Consider the following 16611-nt stretch of genomic DNA (forward strand, 5'->3'; position numbering starts at 1 on the left):
CCACAAAGGCCCAACAGGAGCCGGGCACAGCTGGGGGTTCTGGTCACAACACAGCCCCTCTGAGCTGAAAGGATGATACCTGGAGCTACCATCTGAGGCTCAGCCTCTAGCCCTGTCACCTCCCAGCACCTGACCTTTACACAGGCTCCTCCCACTTCATCTGCAGTTGCCAAGATCAATGACAACAGACAAAGAAATCGTCCTGAAAAACGGCACAGCTGACAGGGACACAGGGCGGTGGCGGCGGGGAGCTAAACCCAAGTCAGCTGCCCACGTCAGAAGGGCGTGCAGAGCATGAGAGGCTGGCCAGCCGGCCCATGTCACTCAGCCACCCCGTGACAGCCGAGACCCAAACCAAGGTCAGAGGTCCTCACAGGGCCCCATGCCCAGGGCAGGCTCCCCCAAAGCCGCAGGGTGACCCGACTTCTGTCCACGGCCTTTCTGCCAGGACGGCTGGTCCGTGGGCCCCACTTACAGGCACCAGGATCTGCTTGCAGCCGGCGGCCAGCACGGTGTCCTGCAGCATGCGGTCCGAGATGCCGCTGAAGAGCGTGTGGCCCGGGGGCAGGCTGGCCAGGTGCAGGTTGAAGAGGCGCTTCAGCTCGCTCAGCGTGAGCACGAACTGTCTCTGGAAGGTGGCCTCCACGAAGGCCCTCAGCTCCCGGGCCACCGGGGTGCTGGCACAGCCGGGGGGTGGGTGCCCGTTGAAGCTGTCCCCACCTGCTGCCCGCCCGGCGGGCAGCCCGTTGGCCAGCCTGCTGTGGAGGCCTCCGCTGGGCGAGGTGTCCATGGGGCCCTCCTCTTCCTCGCCCTCCTCACTCAGGGGCTCCTCCTTGACCCGCACGCCCGGCAGGACTGTGGCTGCCCGGACCTGCTCCTTCCTCCACTGCAGCTCCCGCTCCAGCAGCGTGTGGTTCTGCTGGGCCCTGCTCTTGGCCACTTGGACCCGCTGGTCCCCTGAGACCAACCCTGCAGGCCCTGTGGGGAGACGCAGAGCTGCTGAGGAGGGTACAGAGATGGGCGGGGCCGGAGACGAGAGCCAGCCCCCCCGCCCCCCGGCTGCCCCAAGGACAATCCCTCCCAGCCCAACCGGGGCCACCCTGCTGTCCAGAGCAAGGACCAGGAAAATCGCAGGCCCAGCCCCACCTCACCCCAACCAAGCCAGGACTGGTTACTGCTGAGCTCCTGCCAGCATCACCTCCGGTCAACCCAAGAGGGTGAGGGGGTCTCAGGGGCCTGGGACCCTACAGCCCTGAGCACAGAAGCCCTGAGTCCCTAAGGCTGGGGCTTTGCCACTGGACAAGCCTATGGCTGAGGTACGGGGCAGGGGAAGTGGGCCAGCAGTGACAGCCACACACCCGTCCCCAGGCCCAGCCCTGGCCCACCTGATGGTCCAGCCGGCTTCTTTGGCACGGTTTCCTTCACAAGGTTATAGACTTTTTCTAATCTGCAGAGAAGAGAAAACACAACTCTAAAGCATGTCACTGGTCATCCGCCTCAGCACAGCATCACCTACACGCCCCTGGGACAGCCTGGTCACTGACGATGCCACATGCTGGGGGCCCAGACCCACTGCATGGCGATGGGGAATGGGGGGAACGGGGGTGAGGCCCTCCCGCCACTCTTGAGCCATCCGCCCGGCCCCCCCTGGGCCACACGAGCCCCGGCTCCTGCTCCAGGGAGGAAGGGGCTGTTCCAGGCCTGTCCCCAGTGGAGGAGGGGGCACGTGGCCACGCCCCTGGGGGCGGGGGAGGGGGGGGGTCCAGCTGCCGCAGCCCCGCCCACAGGCTCGTACTTGGCCTGGATGCCGGTCCACAGCATGTGCTGCCGCTGGACCACATCCGGGTGCTTCCGGACGAACTCGCTGTCGCAGGGCAGGAGGAACTCCCAGCCCTTGTTGATCCTGACCACGGCCATGTGCTCCAGGAAGTCCTTCACGTCCTCCGCGCACAGCTGGGGGCGGGCACAGGTCAGGCCGCGCCCGAACGCCCGGCCCCGCCTTCCCTCCAGGCGGACACCACCACTTACTTTTGTCACTGTCGCCACCTCCTTCCTTACCACCCAGCGGCTCTGCGTGAACTTCCACATCTGAGGGAGAAAAAGCAGCGTGTTTCTGGGAGGCAGAGATGGCTGCTCCCTAGACTGTGCCCAGGCCCCTGCGGGTGTCCTGGGAGTCTGGTGAGGGGAGGCGGGTGGGGGCTCAGCCCAGGCGCAGGCAGACCTCGGCGTGGGCCCGGCCGGGACAAGAGCTGCCGTGTGGCCGTGGGCAGCCACTTCCACTCTGAACCACCCTTTTCTCCTTGGTGAAGGACCCCCAGGAAGACAGGTGGGCCCACCCCACCCGCACCTCGGCCACAGAAACCCCCTGGGCGGGGGTGCCTGCCCACGTCACTGCGGGACCCCCGATCTGACGAGGGCTGGCAGGCAGCGAAGGGCAAATGGCCCACATGTGGGGCTGAGCGACCCTGGGGCAGGCGGGTGCTGGATGGACCCCCTGAGACAGAAACACCGCACACAGGCACCTGGACACTGACTGCCCAGGAGCAGGGCCACCGGTTGGGAAACAAGGACACGGTCGTAGCAGCAGCTAGGGCTGCGCTGTGTGAGGGGCCTGCACACGCGCACGCCAGTCACGGGGCAGTTCTACAAATGCAGCCCTCAGCGGGCTCCGAGCACGCTGCCGGGGTCCAGGGAGGCAGCACAGCCCCCCGCCGCTCGGGGTTCAAGCCCCAGCCATGCCTCGGCTGGACCTCAGCTCTGGGTAAGGGGGGTGGGGTGACAGGGACGCAGCTGGGGAGCCCAGGAATCAGTGCGGCACACGCTGGGCGGCGCACATGTGCCAGGGCTGTGTGAGCCGGGGGCAGCAGCCCCGTGCGCCAGTCTTGCCAGGCTCTCTGATCAGTCACCACAAGCTAGAAACCTGATGTGTAGCATGATTCTGATTTGTAAAAATCAACAACCAAACCAACATTTAAAAAATTCTACGCAGGCCAAATGAAACACGTCCTTTGCCAGACCCCACCTACGGGTTTGCAGCCCCCGGCCCCTCCGTGAGACAAACTCCAAGGTCCTTAGGAGCCTGAGAGGAAGGAGGATAAATAAGAGGCCAGACGCCGGGCCCACCCCTGCCGTAAACAGCGGCCTTTTGCCAGCGCCCTGGCCCTGGCCAAGGTCCTGGAAGCCCTGTGCTGCCCGCCCCGCCCCCCGACAGCCCCTCAGGAGGCCGGAAAGCCCGAGCACTTACGACAAAGTCTCGGCCCCTGCAGAGCACCTCTGCTGGCACACCGCTGTGAGGGCTGGAGGACTCCTTGGGGTACAGGATGTCACTGCCAATAAGAGGGGTGGCAGGTCAGTCCCTGGCCTGAGTCCGTCGACCTCCCAGCCCTCACCCCAAGCTCCGAGGGGAAGCCCCCGGCCCTTTCCCACCGCGGCCGGTACCGGCCTGGGCCCTGACAGCTCCCCTCAGAACCGGGCTATGTGGAAAGAAGCCCCTTCCCACACGCACACCTCACGAGTTCCTCCTCCGACCTTCCTGACTCCCCCGCTCACAAGTGGCCCAGCCCCAAGGGCCGCTGCACGGTCATGAAGGGACCGGGGGCTCTGACACAGACACAGGCAGACCAGGAGTCTGGGGAACGGTGAGTCCCACACGGAAAGCAGGTGTGACGCCAAGAGACTGGTGTGGGGGGCAGGGCGAGCTGAGGCAAGAGGGCTGGGGGCTGGGGGCTGTGTAGGCCCGCAGCACAGGGGGTGGGGCGTCACAGACAATGGGCCCCACACTCCAGGCCCAGAGGTGAACAAGCAGGCACCGAGGCTACACACGACTCCACAGCACCAGCCTGACCCCGAGTGCAGACAGACCCTATCGCCTGGGGACACACAGAGCACCCAACACCCCCGCCCATGGGGCCTCTGCTCCTGCTGCCATGCCCCTCCACAGTGCTACCTGGCCACCAGCTGCTCCCACCCCGTTCCCATGGACACACTGTGGGGACAGGGACCTGTCCACCAGCTGGTCGTCGCTGCCACACAGGAGGCAGCCGCGGCTGCGGGCCCTGGATTTCTGCATCCTGTGCTCAGCTGCACCGGACCCCAACCCCCAATCTCCTGAGGACAGGGACCATGTCTGAGGGGAGCGCCATGCAGGCCACAGGACAAGCAGTCAGGACACGTTTGCTGAACAAATGCGTGAATTCTGCATCATCTCCTCACCGGGACACAAAGGAGCATGACCACAGGCTCAGGGTGGCAGTGAGGGCAGAGCCCCAACCCCAGCTACGGTGGCTGCGCTGCTGGGCACTGGCAAGTCTGTACCCCTCTACCCCTCTGGGCCAGTGCCCTCGGGGTACAATGGAACGGCCCCTGGCTCTTGCTCACAGGTGGTCCCCTCTAACGAGTGACATGCCATCGCAAAGGCCTTCCATACTTAACCAGCTGCAATGCCGACCCCATGTGCCAGGCACCTGCTTCCAGGGAGAAGGCGTCACCGTGTGGCAGTAACGTGAATACACTTCACAACTTACTTGGCCAACCAACTGGGAAACAATGGGCTTTTTGCAGTGAATTACTGTTTTAAAAATTTGGAACAATTCGTATTTTGACAGATTGCTCACCATACACCACACTATTTAGTACTCTATTTAATACTCTAAAGCGAGTATTTTATCCAGTTTGAACTTAATTCAAGTATGCATAAAATGTAGAGAGCAACCCTATATTTACCAAGGGTCTACCCTGTGCCAGGCTGTACTGAGAGCTGGGGACGTAAGGAAGAGTCCAGTGACAGTCCCCACCCCCTTGAAACTGACAGGCCGGTGGCAGAATCCCAGGAGAGAAACTACTAGAAAACATCGAGTCACAAAGTCAAGACCTACGAACCCTGACAGGATACAGCAAAAGAAACTCACACTTAGACACATGAACTGTAAAAAGGCAAAACAAGAGAAAATCATAAAAGAGGGAAATGAAGGTCGGTTTCCTTCAAAGGAACAAGCACTAGACTGTGGGCTTGTGGCCAGAGTGGAAGTCAGAAAGCGGCGTGCAGGAGGAAGAGGGCCACCCTGGAATTCCACACGCGCTAAACGCTCTCCTTCAAGAACAAGGCTGACATAGGCATTTCCGGGTAAGCCAACGCCCTGCAGACTTCACTAAGGGAAATGCCAGGGCGTTTTTTGGGGAAGGAAACAGCCCAGACACACACTCAGAGATGCGGAAAGGAGTGAAGGGGAAAAGGCACATATGTGAGCAGATCGAAAGGACCCTGACCCGCTAAGTCACATCTTATGGGGTTTAAAGTAGAGAGAATTACAATATGCAAATACAATGGTACGTATGTCAGGAGGAAGATAATGTGAAACAAGCTGAGTTCCTGGGTGAGGGTAAAACGGTCACCGAAACTGAGATAAGTCCCGAATGCAGGCCCAAATCAGCGGGGGAATCACTAACGGGGTAAGGCAGGATAAGCTGCCGATGAGCAGGGAAAACGGAGCGATAAAAGAAGACTCCGGGGACGGTAAGAAGCACTAGAACACGCAGTGCAGCCGGGACACATGGAGAGCACCTGGTGGCAGACGAAACCCAGTACGAGCGATCACACTGTTTCAGTGGCCGACCGCTCCCACGGAGGACTGAACACTTACCTCTTCACCACCCAGTTGCCTTGGACTAACATCGCCACCTTCTGGACGCCACGCAGAACAGCCACGGAGTCGATGGAGGGGCCCAGGAGGCTCATCAAGTTGGCGAAAGGCATGACCTTCACTGAGGAGGACACAGGGGAGGTCAGACCAGGCAAGAGGGCTGTGGGCCCTTCCCCTGCCCCTCAAGTCTGCAGAGCTGCAGGCTCACACAACACCCCCAGCACATGAGTGCTGACCAGGACACGCCTCGGCCGCAGCCCACGGAATCTCAGGCTCGGCGATATGTCTGAACTCGCCCAGCATCACCCATCTGGTAAGTGGCAGAGCTAGAACTGGACCCCAGGCCACCGGGTCCAGAGTCCACACACTTAACCCCTGTGCTCTTCTCACCCCAACACCTGAGCCCCCACCCCGTCTCAGCAGGGCCTGAAGAGGCCCAGTGTCCTCTGCTCCCCTCTCTGCTCAGGCCCCGACACCCTTGAGTGGGCACCGCAGGAGGAGCCCAGGGCCTGGGACTCAGCGTTGAGGCTCAAGGCTCACGCCCCCACTCACCAGCACCAGGACCCCAGGTCCAGGCCTATCCTCCAAGAAAAGGGACGAGTCCCCATGTGTGGCCTGGGGAGGGCACCCCAGCGCAGTGTGAGTGAACAGCTGGGCTGTTCAAGGGCTGCAAGGAACCCACTGCAGGCCCCTGTGAGCCCTCAGCTCTGAACCCTCGCCCTGCCCCCAGGGAAACCCACTGAGGCTCAGAAGGTCGCTGGCCTGCCCAGCTCACGCAGCAGGGGTGGTGTGAGGCAGCCGCCACCCCAGCAGCCGTCCTGACCCCTCAAGGCCAGAAGTGTAAAGCTGGGCGGCTGCGGGTCCAGGGGCGGAGCTCCGGCCACTCACCATTCTTCATCAGGATCCTGATCTGGTCAGCCAGGGGCAGCGTGCGCAGCTGGGCCATGGACAGGACGTTGCTGGGGGCCACGGGTTTGTCCCTGTTCAACAAAGGTGACGATGGGTCAGAGCAGCCGGTGAGGGGCAGCGGGTGCAGGAGGGGTGTCCAGCCCCTCTACTCACTTCTCCTCCTCCTGGCTGGGTGGCATCAGCATCGTGAGGTACTCACTGTGGAAGGGTAAGAGGGCAGGCTCAGCGGCTCCCAGGGCTTTGCCCGCCCCACCCCTGCCCAGGAACCCTGGCAGTGCCCAAGCTGAAGCCCCCTTGACCACAGCCACAGGGAGAGGCCCATCCCCACCCCTCCCCCAGCTAGAGAAAGGAGGACCACCCCCTCTACACCCGGGACCCCCCTGCACGTCCCTCCCCCAGGCTACAGAGGGGCCCCAGTCCCACGGGAGGCCCCACAGCAGAGGCAGACTGGCCAGGCCCACCTGGGTGACTTGACAAGCTCCGTGTTCTCGGCCCCACTGGGCTGGCACAGCAGGTACTGGCGCTCGTGCTCAGAGCGGCTATCCTGTTGGTGGGGGGGTGGGGAGGGTCTCACTGACGTCCAGGCCTGCAGCACCCCCAAGCCCTCCGCCATTCAGTTCTCACCCCTGCATCACCTTCCGCTCCAGCCACCCGTTGCCCTGCCCCGAGGCCAGCCCCGCCCAGGGTCACACGCAGCCCCCGAGCACGGCACTCCACGCCGGTGATGTGGCCTCAACCCACCACCGCGGGCTCCACGACCGCACAGCCCCAGCACTGCCCAGGCCCTGGCGTCTGTGTGGTACACGAACGCCAGGAGCAGTGGTGACAAAGGCAGCTAACATTCACTGAGCACCTACTGTGTGCCAGGCCGTGCCAATGCCTGTGTATGTAACACCAATTCACGCAGCCTCCAAGTAACTCTGCGAACTTAGATCCTATTACGATTATTCCCATTTACAGACAGGGAAACTGAAGCTCAGAGACGTCAGGGAACTTGCCCAAGGTCACACACCAGAGCTTCTGGAAGTCTGACCTTGATTCAAAGGCTCCGTCAACCCAAATCTCTTCCAGGAAGGTTCCGGAGAAATCAGGAGTTGCTCCTCCCCCAGAAAAATGTTGGGGAGCCCTACCCTATGGTGTCTTGGGAGCTGCTATTCAGCTGCTTCCCTTACTCAATTACACAGTTCCAAGTCAGTGCACAAGAGGAAAACGCAGTACAGGAAACCCCCCCCTGCAGGTTCACGTGACCATGACACAGACGGCCGAGTCTGCAGAGGACCAGATGACGAGCTGCCAGAGTTCACGGCCCCCATGTGTGAAAAATACATAACCAAACAGCAGCCCCCGACCATGAGCTGCAGACAAACCCACCGTACACTCCCCCACTCTCTCCCGGGGGGCACCCCAGGCGGACTGGCTGGAATGGAGGACACACAGGTCCCCACGCTACAGTGAGAACTCACGTAAACACGTCATGGGTTCTGCGACTTGAAGCAAAGCAGCGTCTAACAAAACCAGCTGTACCACAGGCTACTCGAGACGAACAAGAGGTAATTTCTCGGACATTTCATCAGCATCAATGTAAGGAAGACGCTGAATGTAACAACTGTGCGAGGCCCTGCAGTACTGCCAGTGGCCAGTGGAGGGGGCGTGGAGCGGAGCCAGGAGTGAAGGGGGCGCGGAACCCGCCTGTCTCCCCCACTCACGCGCAGGCCGAAGTAGTGTAGGTGAACCCAGGGCTCCTCTGCCTGCTTCTTCTGCAGGAACTCGTAGGACTGCACGCGGCGCTGGCGGGCCTGCTCCGACTCGGGCCGGGAGAAGCGCACCTGGGCAGGGGACACCACGGTCTCAGGCAGGGACGCTTCCCGGGCTGCTGGCCCAGCCCCACCGGGAGACCCGAGGACCCCACATCTGGGGTTCCTCTGTGAGCTGCCAACACAGGCCAGGCAGCAGCCTTCTCAGGGTGGGGGGCCGCCCAGCACCCGACCCATTTCCACTCGCACTGGTAACAGCACCCCTATTTTCCTACAAGCGGCACCCAGTTCCCTTCAGTTCCTCCCTGATCCCCCTTCTGCAGCCACAGAACTGGGCACGTGACTAGACCTGGACAACTGGAGCAGCAGGTCCTCTCAGCCGGGGGAGGCAGGGGTCAGAAACTTTACTTAGGAGTAATGACCAACAAGTTTCTTTCCCCCAAGGTCTTGGAAGCTGTGAGGATACAAGCCTGGGACAACTCTCTACCGCTGGGGGCAGACCCCTGCCTGAGAAAAAGGCTGAGAGGAAGACAGAACCTGGCCATGGGGAACCAGGTCTCAGTGACAGACTGAGCCCCTGAATCCAGCCGTACCTGAAGCTAAACCCCAACTTCCCGGTAACAGGGACAAACACTCCATTTGGGCTCGCGCCAGTTGGGTCTGCGTGCTGCCGCTTAGAGCCCGAGTCACCTGCACAGGGGCGGTGGCTGGACTCCAGAACCCTGGGGTTCCCCAGGGGCCTTTAGCACGGCCTTCTCCCCAGTATGGGAGAGAGGTGCCCAAGGCCACCCATCAAGCTCCTGAGAACGGGGGGGGGGGGGGGGGGGGCCACGCTGGTTACTGGTTACAGCAGAATTCGCATCTCCAAGGATGTGTGAACACGCATACCTTTAGCCGTACTGTGTACCCTCTACCTTTGTGCAGTATTTTTCTTTACTCATTTTAACCTATAAAATATGCTTAAATGGGGGAAGCTTTGTAAGCCACAATGGGAGAGCAATATTCTAATCATCATCTTTGAAATACAGGAATAACTACTAAGACGGAACCCTTCAGCCGTGCCCACTGAAAGGACAGAATTACACGCTGAGTCAACACAGGGCTTTGGCTCCGTGCGACAGGGCTTTGGGGCAGACTGTCTGGGCTCCCTCGGCTTCCTGGGTCCTGGCCGCAAACCCCAATCCCAGCTCACAACTGGGGCTGCGATCCCGTCAACAGTGGACAGCCCAGCGGGGCAGGCAGCTTCTGCACCGGCTCAGGCCAGAGCCCGCCTTCTGCACAGACACGCCCACCGTTGCGGTCTTGGGGCTGAGCTACAAGCCGGCACCGGGGGCACAGCTCACCGTGACCTGCTTCACATCCTCGTCTGCCTCGTCCTGCGAAGAGTCTCCTGCTGCAAGAGGAACAAGCCGCACTCGCAGCTCTGCTGGGGCCCTGCCCCCACCCTCACCCCACCCCTGCCCCCGGGGCCTCAAGCAGCGTGTCTGTGACTTCTAAGTCAGTGTGCTCAACTGGGCGCCATTTTGACCCCCAGGGGACATTTGGGAATACATGGGGACATTTGCGGTTGTCAAAACTGAAGGGGTGGGTGCTACTGGCAACCAGTGGGCAGAGGCCACTGGTGCTGAGCTGCCCTCTTCCGGCCCTTTGATGCCACCCCATCCCACCAAGACGCAGACAGAGCGAGCGTGGGCCCGCACTCACCCTCATTGGCCGCCTCCCTCTCTCGGTGCTTGGCGTCTGCCTTGTCCAGGTAGGAGAAGCTGGGCCGCAGCTGCAGGATGCCGTGCAAGGGCGTCAGGTGGAGCTCGCCTGGCGGAGGAAGACGCTCGGTCCTGACTCCAGGCACTGGCCAGCCACTCACCAAGGGTCCCAGGCTCCCCTGGAGGCCCCGGCCATGGCCAAACCTCCTCCCACCTCTCCTCCAGCCCCCAGTCCTAGAGCCTCGCCGGACTCAGCTACACACAACGCACATCAGGACACCAACTCACTCCCCTGCTCGAAGCCACTTCCTTACTGCCCGCCTGCAACCTCCCCCCACGCCAGGCCTCACTGCCTGCCGAACCCCACATTCACCCACATTTCCTCTCCTCCTCATCCTCCCTGTCTAGAGCCCACCCATCCTGCTAAGCCAGCCAGTGCACACGTGACTGGAGAAGTGGCCCCCAGAGGCGGACGAGTGTCTCCCCAGCTCCGATGAAGAGCTGCTTGCCCCTGTGACTCAGACCCGGGCCCTGGGCAGCACCGCACAGACAACCCGTTTCAATCAGGTCAACGTGCGCTTGGAAGAGGAAATCGGAGACCAAAAAGGCTCTACGGAAGCTGCGTGGACTCGGGGGCGCTGAGCGCTCCAGCCAAGGAGTGAACAAGAGGACGGTCCTGTCCGAGGAACGTGGCTTTGAAGACGCAGGAGAGTGCAGTTACTGGACACTACTTTTGATTCTGCTCTATTTTGTTTCCTCAGTGTTCAAATTTGTTTCCTGTATTGCTTCACAAATTCTAAATACCATACCTCGTACTTTTAACAGCTGGGAGGTACCTACATGCCACACAAGTGTGCAATGCAGTGTATTTTAACATAGGCGGACTCCTACAACTAGCACCGCCATTTCTGAATACTTTCAGCCCCCCCACTCCCACTCTCACCCCCACCCCCGGCAACAGCCCATCTGTTTTCTGTCTCTATCGAGTTGCCTCTGGCCGTTTCACAGGGACGGAATCAGCTTTGTGTGTCAGGCTTCATGCTCATTAGCACATCCATGCTGGGGGCTCCCCTGCAAACCATACCCCACTGCTGTCCAGGCAGCAGCTAAGGGACATCAGGATGGACGCTCCCTTGTTCACCATCATGGATTGTGCTGCTGTGAACACATGCGTATAAGCCTCGGTGTGAACAGTTTTCATTTCCCTATGGGAGATGCTATCTAGGAACAGAAGTGCTGGTATTTAAAACAAAACCCTGCCACCGACCTCGGAAGTTACGCTCTGTGTGCCTGTGCACCAGGATGACAGTGACCCTGGAGCCCCAGCCCTGTCAGCCGGGACAGTGGCTGGCCAGAAGGCCCTCGAGATGGCCACTTCCAGTCCCGACAGTCTGTTATCTCCACAAGATGCCTGGCCCCTTCGGTGTCTAGCACTGTGCGGGGAGGGCCTGTCGCCGTCCCAGCCCCCATCCCCCACCGGCCTCCATGAGCACGGCACCGGGGGCCCACTCTCGGGTACCTTGCCTATAGAGCGCCGCGGCGTAACGGGACGTGTTGCTGGTGGTCTGGGAGGAGCAGAATGTCTGCTTGTCCATCAGCTTCCTGAGAGCACAGGGAGAAAGGACGTCAAGGGGCCAAAGTTCCAGACCTAGGGCTGGCCCTGCAGCCCCTCCACCCGACACCTCCTGAAACCCAGCAGCCAGGGACCCAGGCGGCCGGAGGGGCTGGGATGACAGAACCCAAGGCCCGTCTGTGGCCCAGGAGACGAGCAGTGGATGGGAGCTGCCGCGCCCCTCGAGGGGCCTCCCGGGAGGACGTTTCCCACAGGAAAGGGCCTGCAGCAGGCCAGCCACACAAGGGTGGGACCCCGGTGGGGAGCCCAGCAACAGGTGCACGGCCTCGGTGCCCTTCAGGCCCCTGGAGGGCTCACGTTTAGGCCCAGGGACTCACGAGGAGTACGTGCTGGTCTCGTCTGCACAGCTGCCATCCACGTTCAGCGCAATCTGCTCCCCTTTGCTGCGGCAGTAGTTGGGGTTCAGGGTGTCGATGGCCATCTCAAGCTCTACCTGGAGACACCAAGCACCCACAGCTATGAGGACCCTAAGGCACTATCCCCAGGGACACCCCCGATCACACTACGGCCACCACCTAACCCCAGTCCCTGCCAACCCTGGCCCTCCCCAGGGGCCCCGAGGCTTCAGTCTACACCACAGGCCACCAACTCCAATTGCAATGGAAAAGGCCAGAGTGGTTTTTTGGGGGGTAGGGAAGGAGGCATGTAGTCCTATTTGTCACCCTCCCACTCCACTCCCAGAGAGCTCTGTCTGGACTTAAAAACCACGATATCTCATACGAATCCTCAGTTCCACTTCCTCCTGAAAAGTCAGCGGTCCTGGCAACGCTGCACAGCGCTCCCACGTGGCAACGCGCCTGGAGCTGCAGCTGCCCAGACGGGCCCGTCACCCCACCCTCCGAGGCCCCCCGTCGCCCTGCATCACCCTGTGCACGGGAGCCCCCGCCATTCCCTCACCCGTCCTGAGCCTGTTCCTCTGGGCCTCTTTCTTTCTGGAAACTCCTTCCTCAGCTTTCAAGGCCCTCGCTCACCTCCAAACTCTCCAACCGCTCCTGCTCTGGGCTGCCGCCCCCCATCAGCTCCCACCCACGGCTGCCCTCCCATCCCCATGCCCATCACAGGGCAGCCCCACCTTCTGCTGCTTGGGCTTGATCCTGGCTGCCAGGTGTGGAATGTCATCGTAGGGCATCGAGGCTGGACGCACAGGGTACTGGGGAGGGGAAGCGCCATGAGTGCACGCTGCCCAGCCCCGACCAGAGCTGCGCCGGGAACTCTGGCCAAGAAGCCCGACGGCCCCGCTCTGTCTGAGCCCAGAGGCTCCGTTTTGGACGTCTGACTTCCAGGCACGTGGCTGAGCCTCAGGACCCCAGAGCACCCCCGTGGGAGAGGAGTGTGACCTCCAAGGTCGAACCACCACACACAGGAGGACAGGGAAGGAGACCACGAGGGAGCAAAGGGGGAACCCGCCTGGCCCAGGGCTGCTGCCCGAAGCCGGCCAGGCCAGGCGGGTTTCATCACCCAGTCTCTCCGTCATTGTGTGTGGCTTCCGCATAACACAAAGCTGAAGACAGAAGGGAGCTGGTCTGCCACTGACCTCGCACAGCGTCATGCGTGCAGTGACTTTTATGTCATACCTTAAGGCACTGCTCTGAACACACTGAGGCCCCCTTCCCCGCCAGTCCTCTCACTCACACACACACACACACACACACACACACACACACACACACTTTCTTTCTGTCTCCCCCACTGTACATACGCCCTTGGGTGGACAGATGTCATGGTTTGCACCCTCTCTCTAAAAGCTACGGCCCTCGCTGCTGATGTGGGGGGCAGGGGAGGCAGTGTGTGAAGTGAACGCTTCTGGAGGCCCGTTCAGGTCAGCCACATTCTAGCTGTTTCCTAAAGGCTCACATCAGTAGCAACACAGCAACTCTTCCCAGCTCCCTGGGCTGGGGCTTGAATTACCTGAAACAGGTAGAGCTTCTCTGCCAGACTTTTGGCCAAGTATACGTCGATCTGGGAACAAGGGAAGAAGATTCAACCAGGAGACAGACTCAGTGCCTGACCTGCCCTGGCAGGCACGTGTGCCTCAAGATTCAGGTGAAGGGCAGTGCCCCGAGGCTGCCTGGGGGTGGGGGAAGAGCTATTGCTGGAAACAAAGAGAACCAAGTCCCCAGTCTGGACACATCCAGGACTCTCCACAAAGCCCCCACCCAGGTTCACTAAAACCCAACAAAAATGCATCTTCCCTCGGGCTACCCAGACCAGGCTGTGGCCCAGGGCCATTCAATGCCTCTGATCCCCGGGCAGGGGAAAGCCCGCCCACCGCCCTCCCGTCCCCCGTGGCCTCTACCGCCGGGCCTGGAGCAGCCGTTGCCCTGTCTAAGGTGGTCTGCAAGCCCCTCAGAGACTGACCGGCCCTAGTTCCTTTCTTCTCAACACTGGCTGCCCCCACCTCCCACCCCCACGCGTTTGACCTCCTGCTTCCCAGCTCTTCTTAAGAACCACGCTCTCTCCCATCCTGAGTGTGAGGGCCTTCTAGGTGGAGAGAACAGCATGTGCAAAGGCCCAGAGGCTCTGAGGACATGGCCTGATCTGGAGACTGGAAACTACCTCCCCACCGCCTCCTTTCTGAGACTCCTCATCAGTATCACCCCAGATCCTACGCCCTGAGGGCGGGAACACTGCTGTCACAGCCCCAGGGAACCCACTGATCAACTGCTGAATGAATGAATCTGGACAAGGGGGAGTTGTCAAACCCATTCACTCATTTAACAAAGTGGCACTGAGTAACTAGTATGTGCCAAGCAGGAACTTGGCTTTGCACTCAGAATAAAATCTCTGCCCTCATGAAACTCGCATCCTGCTGGAAGGAGGCTTATGTCTGGGGCTGGTAAGCCTATGGCCGTGTGCACAGCAAGGCCGAGATAAGGGGCTAGAGTGCCAGGGTGAGGGTCGCCACATGACCGTGAGGGTGGTCAGCCAGGCCGGAACCTGGGGGAGAGAGTCCCAGGCTGGCCTGAGGACGATGAAGGGACCCAGCCCCGCTGCCTGCGGCCCGGGCAGGGGTGGGAGCAGCAGTTACCTCCTGGACGACTGGGTCATCCTCTTCATTGGCCATACTAGGGGGAGCCAGCCGCCAGGTCCTCAGACTCGATCTGTAAGGGAGAGTGAAAAGTCCGAACCATCAGTCAGTCGTTCAGCCAACACTCCAGGGTGCCCATCCTGCAACAGACACTGCTCCGGGAGGGAGCAGCCCGAGACAAACAGAAGACGATTTTCCTACTTCTATCATGGAGTCAACAGTGGACGGCCCACTATATAACCTTTGGCCAAAAAAACGAAACCACCAAACAATGGGTGCAAACACGTGGACCCAAGTTGCACCTTTTGGAAAGAATGACGAGTTTTGAGGAGTTTTTGACCACTCACAAAGAACAATTCGCCACCATGTAGGAGAACGGAGGCTGGCTGGTCCACTGCCAGAACTAACTGGGGGCCATGGAGAAGCTTTAAAGAGTCAGATACGTACAGTCAAGTGGGCAGAGCAGGTAAAGGCTGTGTTTACCTCCTCGCACGACCACATCAGTTACAACTAAACTACAGAACAACCGTCACTGAGAACCGCCTGACATTTAGCAGAATAGAAGTCCTATAAAGAAGGACATACAGAGGAAGCCACATTGAGACTGGGGGGGAGGGGCGGAGACGCAGAATGGGCTCATCCCACACCAACATGTAGCTGCTAAAAATCAGGATGGCTATCTTGGCTGCACAGACCCCCTGGGAAGAGTGAAGGGGTCCCAGTCCCACACCAGGCTCCCTAGGCCAGGGATCCAGTGCCAGGAAGAGGCATCTCCACAACATCTGGCTGTGAAAATCAGCAGCGACTCCATCCAGGAGAGAGCCAGCAGCTGTAGACCCAGACAACCTCTTAAAGGGCCCATGCAGACTCAATCGCTCACAAACACTCACCCTAAGCTACAGAGAAGGAACCAGGGACATATAGGGAGGAACTGAATTGTCTGGCTTCAGGGCAAGGGCTGCAGGCGGCCGCTCTCTCCAGGGACAGAAGCACCGACAGGGGACAGAAGTGATGGCAGGCACCATTGCCAAATCTGAGCTCTCCATGAACTGGGCTAACACTAACACTGTTCACACCGCCCTGATGACTCCCTGAGACCACGCCCCACCCAAATCTCGTGCCAGCCCGAGCCTCTTCCAGCAGCTATCCCACACAAGTGGTCTCCTTTGGCTCATGCTATGGACTTTCCTAAAATCTCTCAGAAGTCCACAAACCTCAAACCAGCAGCAACTGGCCTCAGAGTGCCCTGTACCTCTTACTAATTGGCCCCAAGCCTGGCACAAGCTTGGAATGTAGCTTCAACAAAGTGGCCACAACCCAACACAAGTGGTGACTGGCCTTAGGTCACACATCGTGGTGCACACCAAAGGGTCCCAAGCCCGGCACTTTTGACAGCCAGCCTCGGTTCATGGCGAAGCCTCTCCCAAACAATTCCAAGCTCAGTACAAGTGGCAACAGTCTGCAGATCACTTTGCTGCTCCCACCAGGGGGCTGGGCGCCAAGCTGGGGAAAAACAGTACCTACCTTGGCCTACATCTGAGCCCCTCCTAAGAGGCCCCAGAATCAAGACATCTAGTAGCCAGCTTCAGACCACACCAGAGCACCACCCAATTAGCCCCACAAATGAAACACCCAAATGGTAGGCTCGGCTGACACCAGAACCTCCTCCGTAAAGTGGCTCCCTCTCCATGGGGTCAGACCCTGCACAACAACTTGTCCACAATAGCCACGCCCGTCAGTCTGAGCGTCAGTCCCACCCACTGATGTGTCAACTGCAATCAAGTCTCAACCACCACAGGAGGGGACACACAACCCACACAAAAGACACTCCTGGAGTACCCTACACATGTGAACAAGGAGACTATCCCACTGGGTCTCACAGAACACCTACTACATAAGACCAACCTACCAATACTGGGAGACATAGCAGATCTACCTATGGAGG

General features: G+C 60.2%; 1 protein-coding gene across 2 annotated transcripts in view; it reads right to left on the reverse strand.

The window, feature by feature from the left end:
- POLR3E (RNA polymerase III subunit E) overlaps positions 1–16611 on the reverse strand; it is a 35690-nt gene that overhangs the window by 4942 nt on the left and 14137 nt on the right. The window contains exons 2-18 of one of the 2 annotated variants that reach the window (XM_019751670.3): positions 14667–14739; positions 13547–13597; positions 12711–12788; positions 11956–12071; positions 11525–11607; positions 10007–10114; positions 9646–9692; positions 8255–8374; positions 7010–7092; positions 6702–6746; positions 6528–6619; positions 5640–5760; positions 3245–3326; positions 2029–2088; positions 1796–1953; positions 1386–1447; positions 476–978 (exon numbers count right to left, since the gene is read on the reverse strand). In XM_019751670.3, coding sequence (XP_019607229.3) covers positions 476–978; positions 1386–1447; positions 1796–1953; positions 2029–2088; positions 3245–3326; positions 5640–5760; positions 6528–6619; positions 6702–6746; positions 7010–7092; positions 8255–8374; positions 9646–9692; positions 10007–10114; positions 11525–11607; positions 11956–12071; positions 12711–12788; positions 13547–13597; positions 14667–14702 — 1845 coding nt within the window. In that variant the 5' untranslated portion in view covers positions 14703–14739. Of the gene's footprint in view, positions 1–475; positions 979–1385; positions 1448–1795; positions 1954–2028; positions 2089–3244; positions 3327–5639; positions 5761–6527; positions 6620–6701; positions 6747–7009; positions 7093–8254; positions 8375–9645; positions 9696–10006; positions 10115–11524; positions 11608–11955; positions 12072–12710; positions 12789–13546; positions 13598–14666; positions 14740–16611 lie in introns of both variants that reach the window. The other variant, XM_019751669.3, reaches the window with a different exon arrangement.

The sequence above is a fragment of the Rhinolophus sinicus genome, chromosome 10 (assembly GCF_057876585.1).
Source record: "Rhinolophus sinicus isolate RSI-liver-muscle chromosome 10, RSI-T2T, whole genome shotgun sequence".
Taxonomy (NCBI): Eukaryota; Metazoa; Chordata; class Mammalia; order Chiroptera; family Rhinolophidae; genus Rhinolophus; species Rhinolophus sinicus.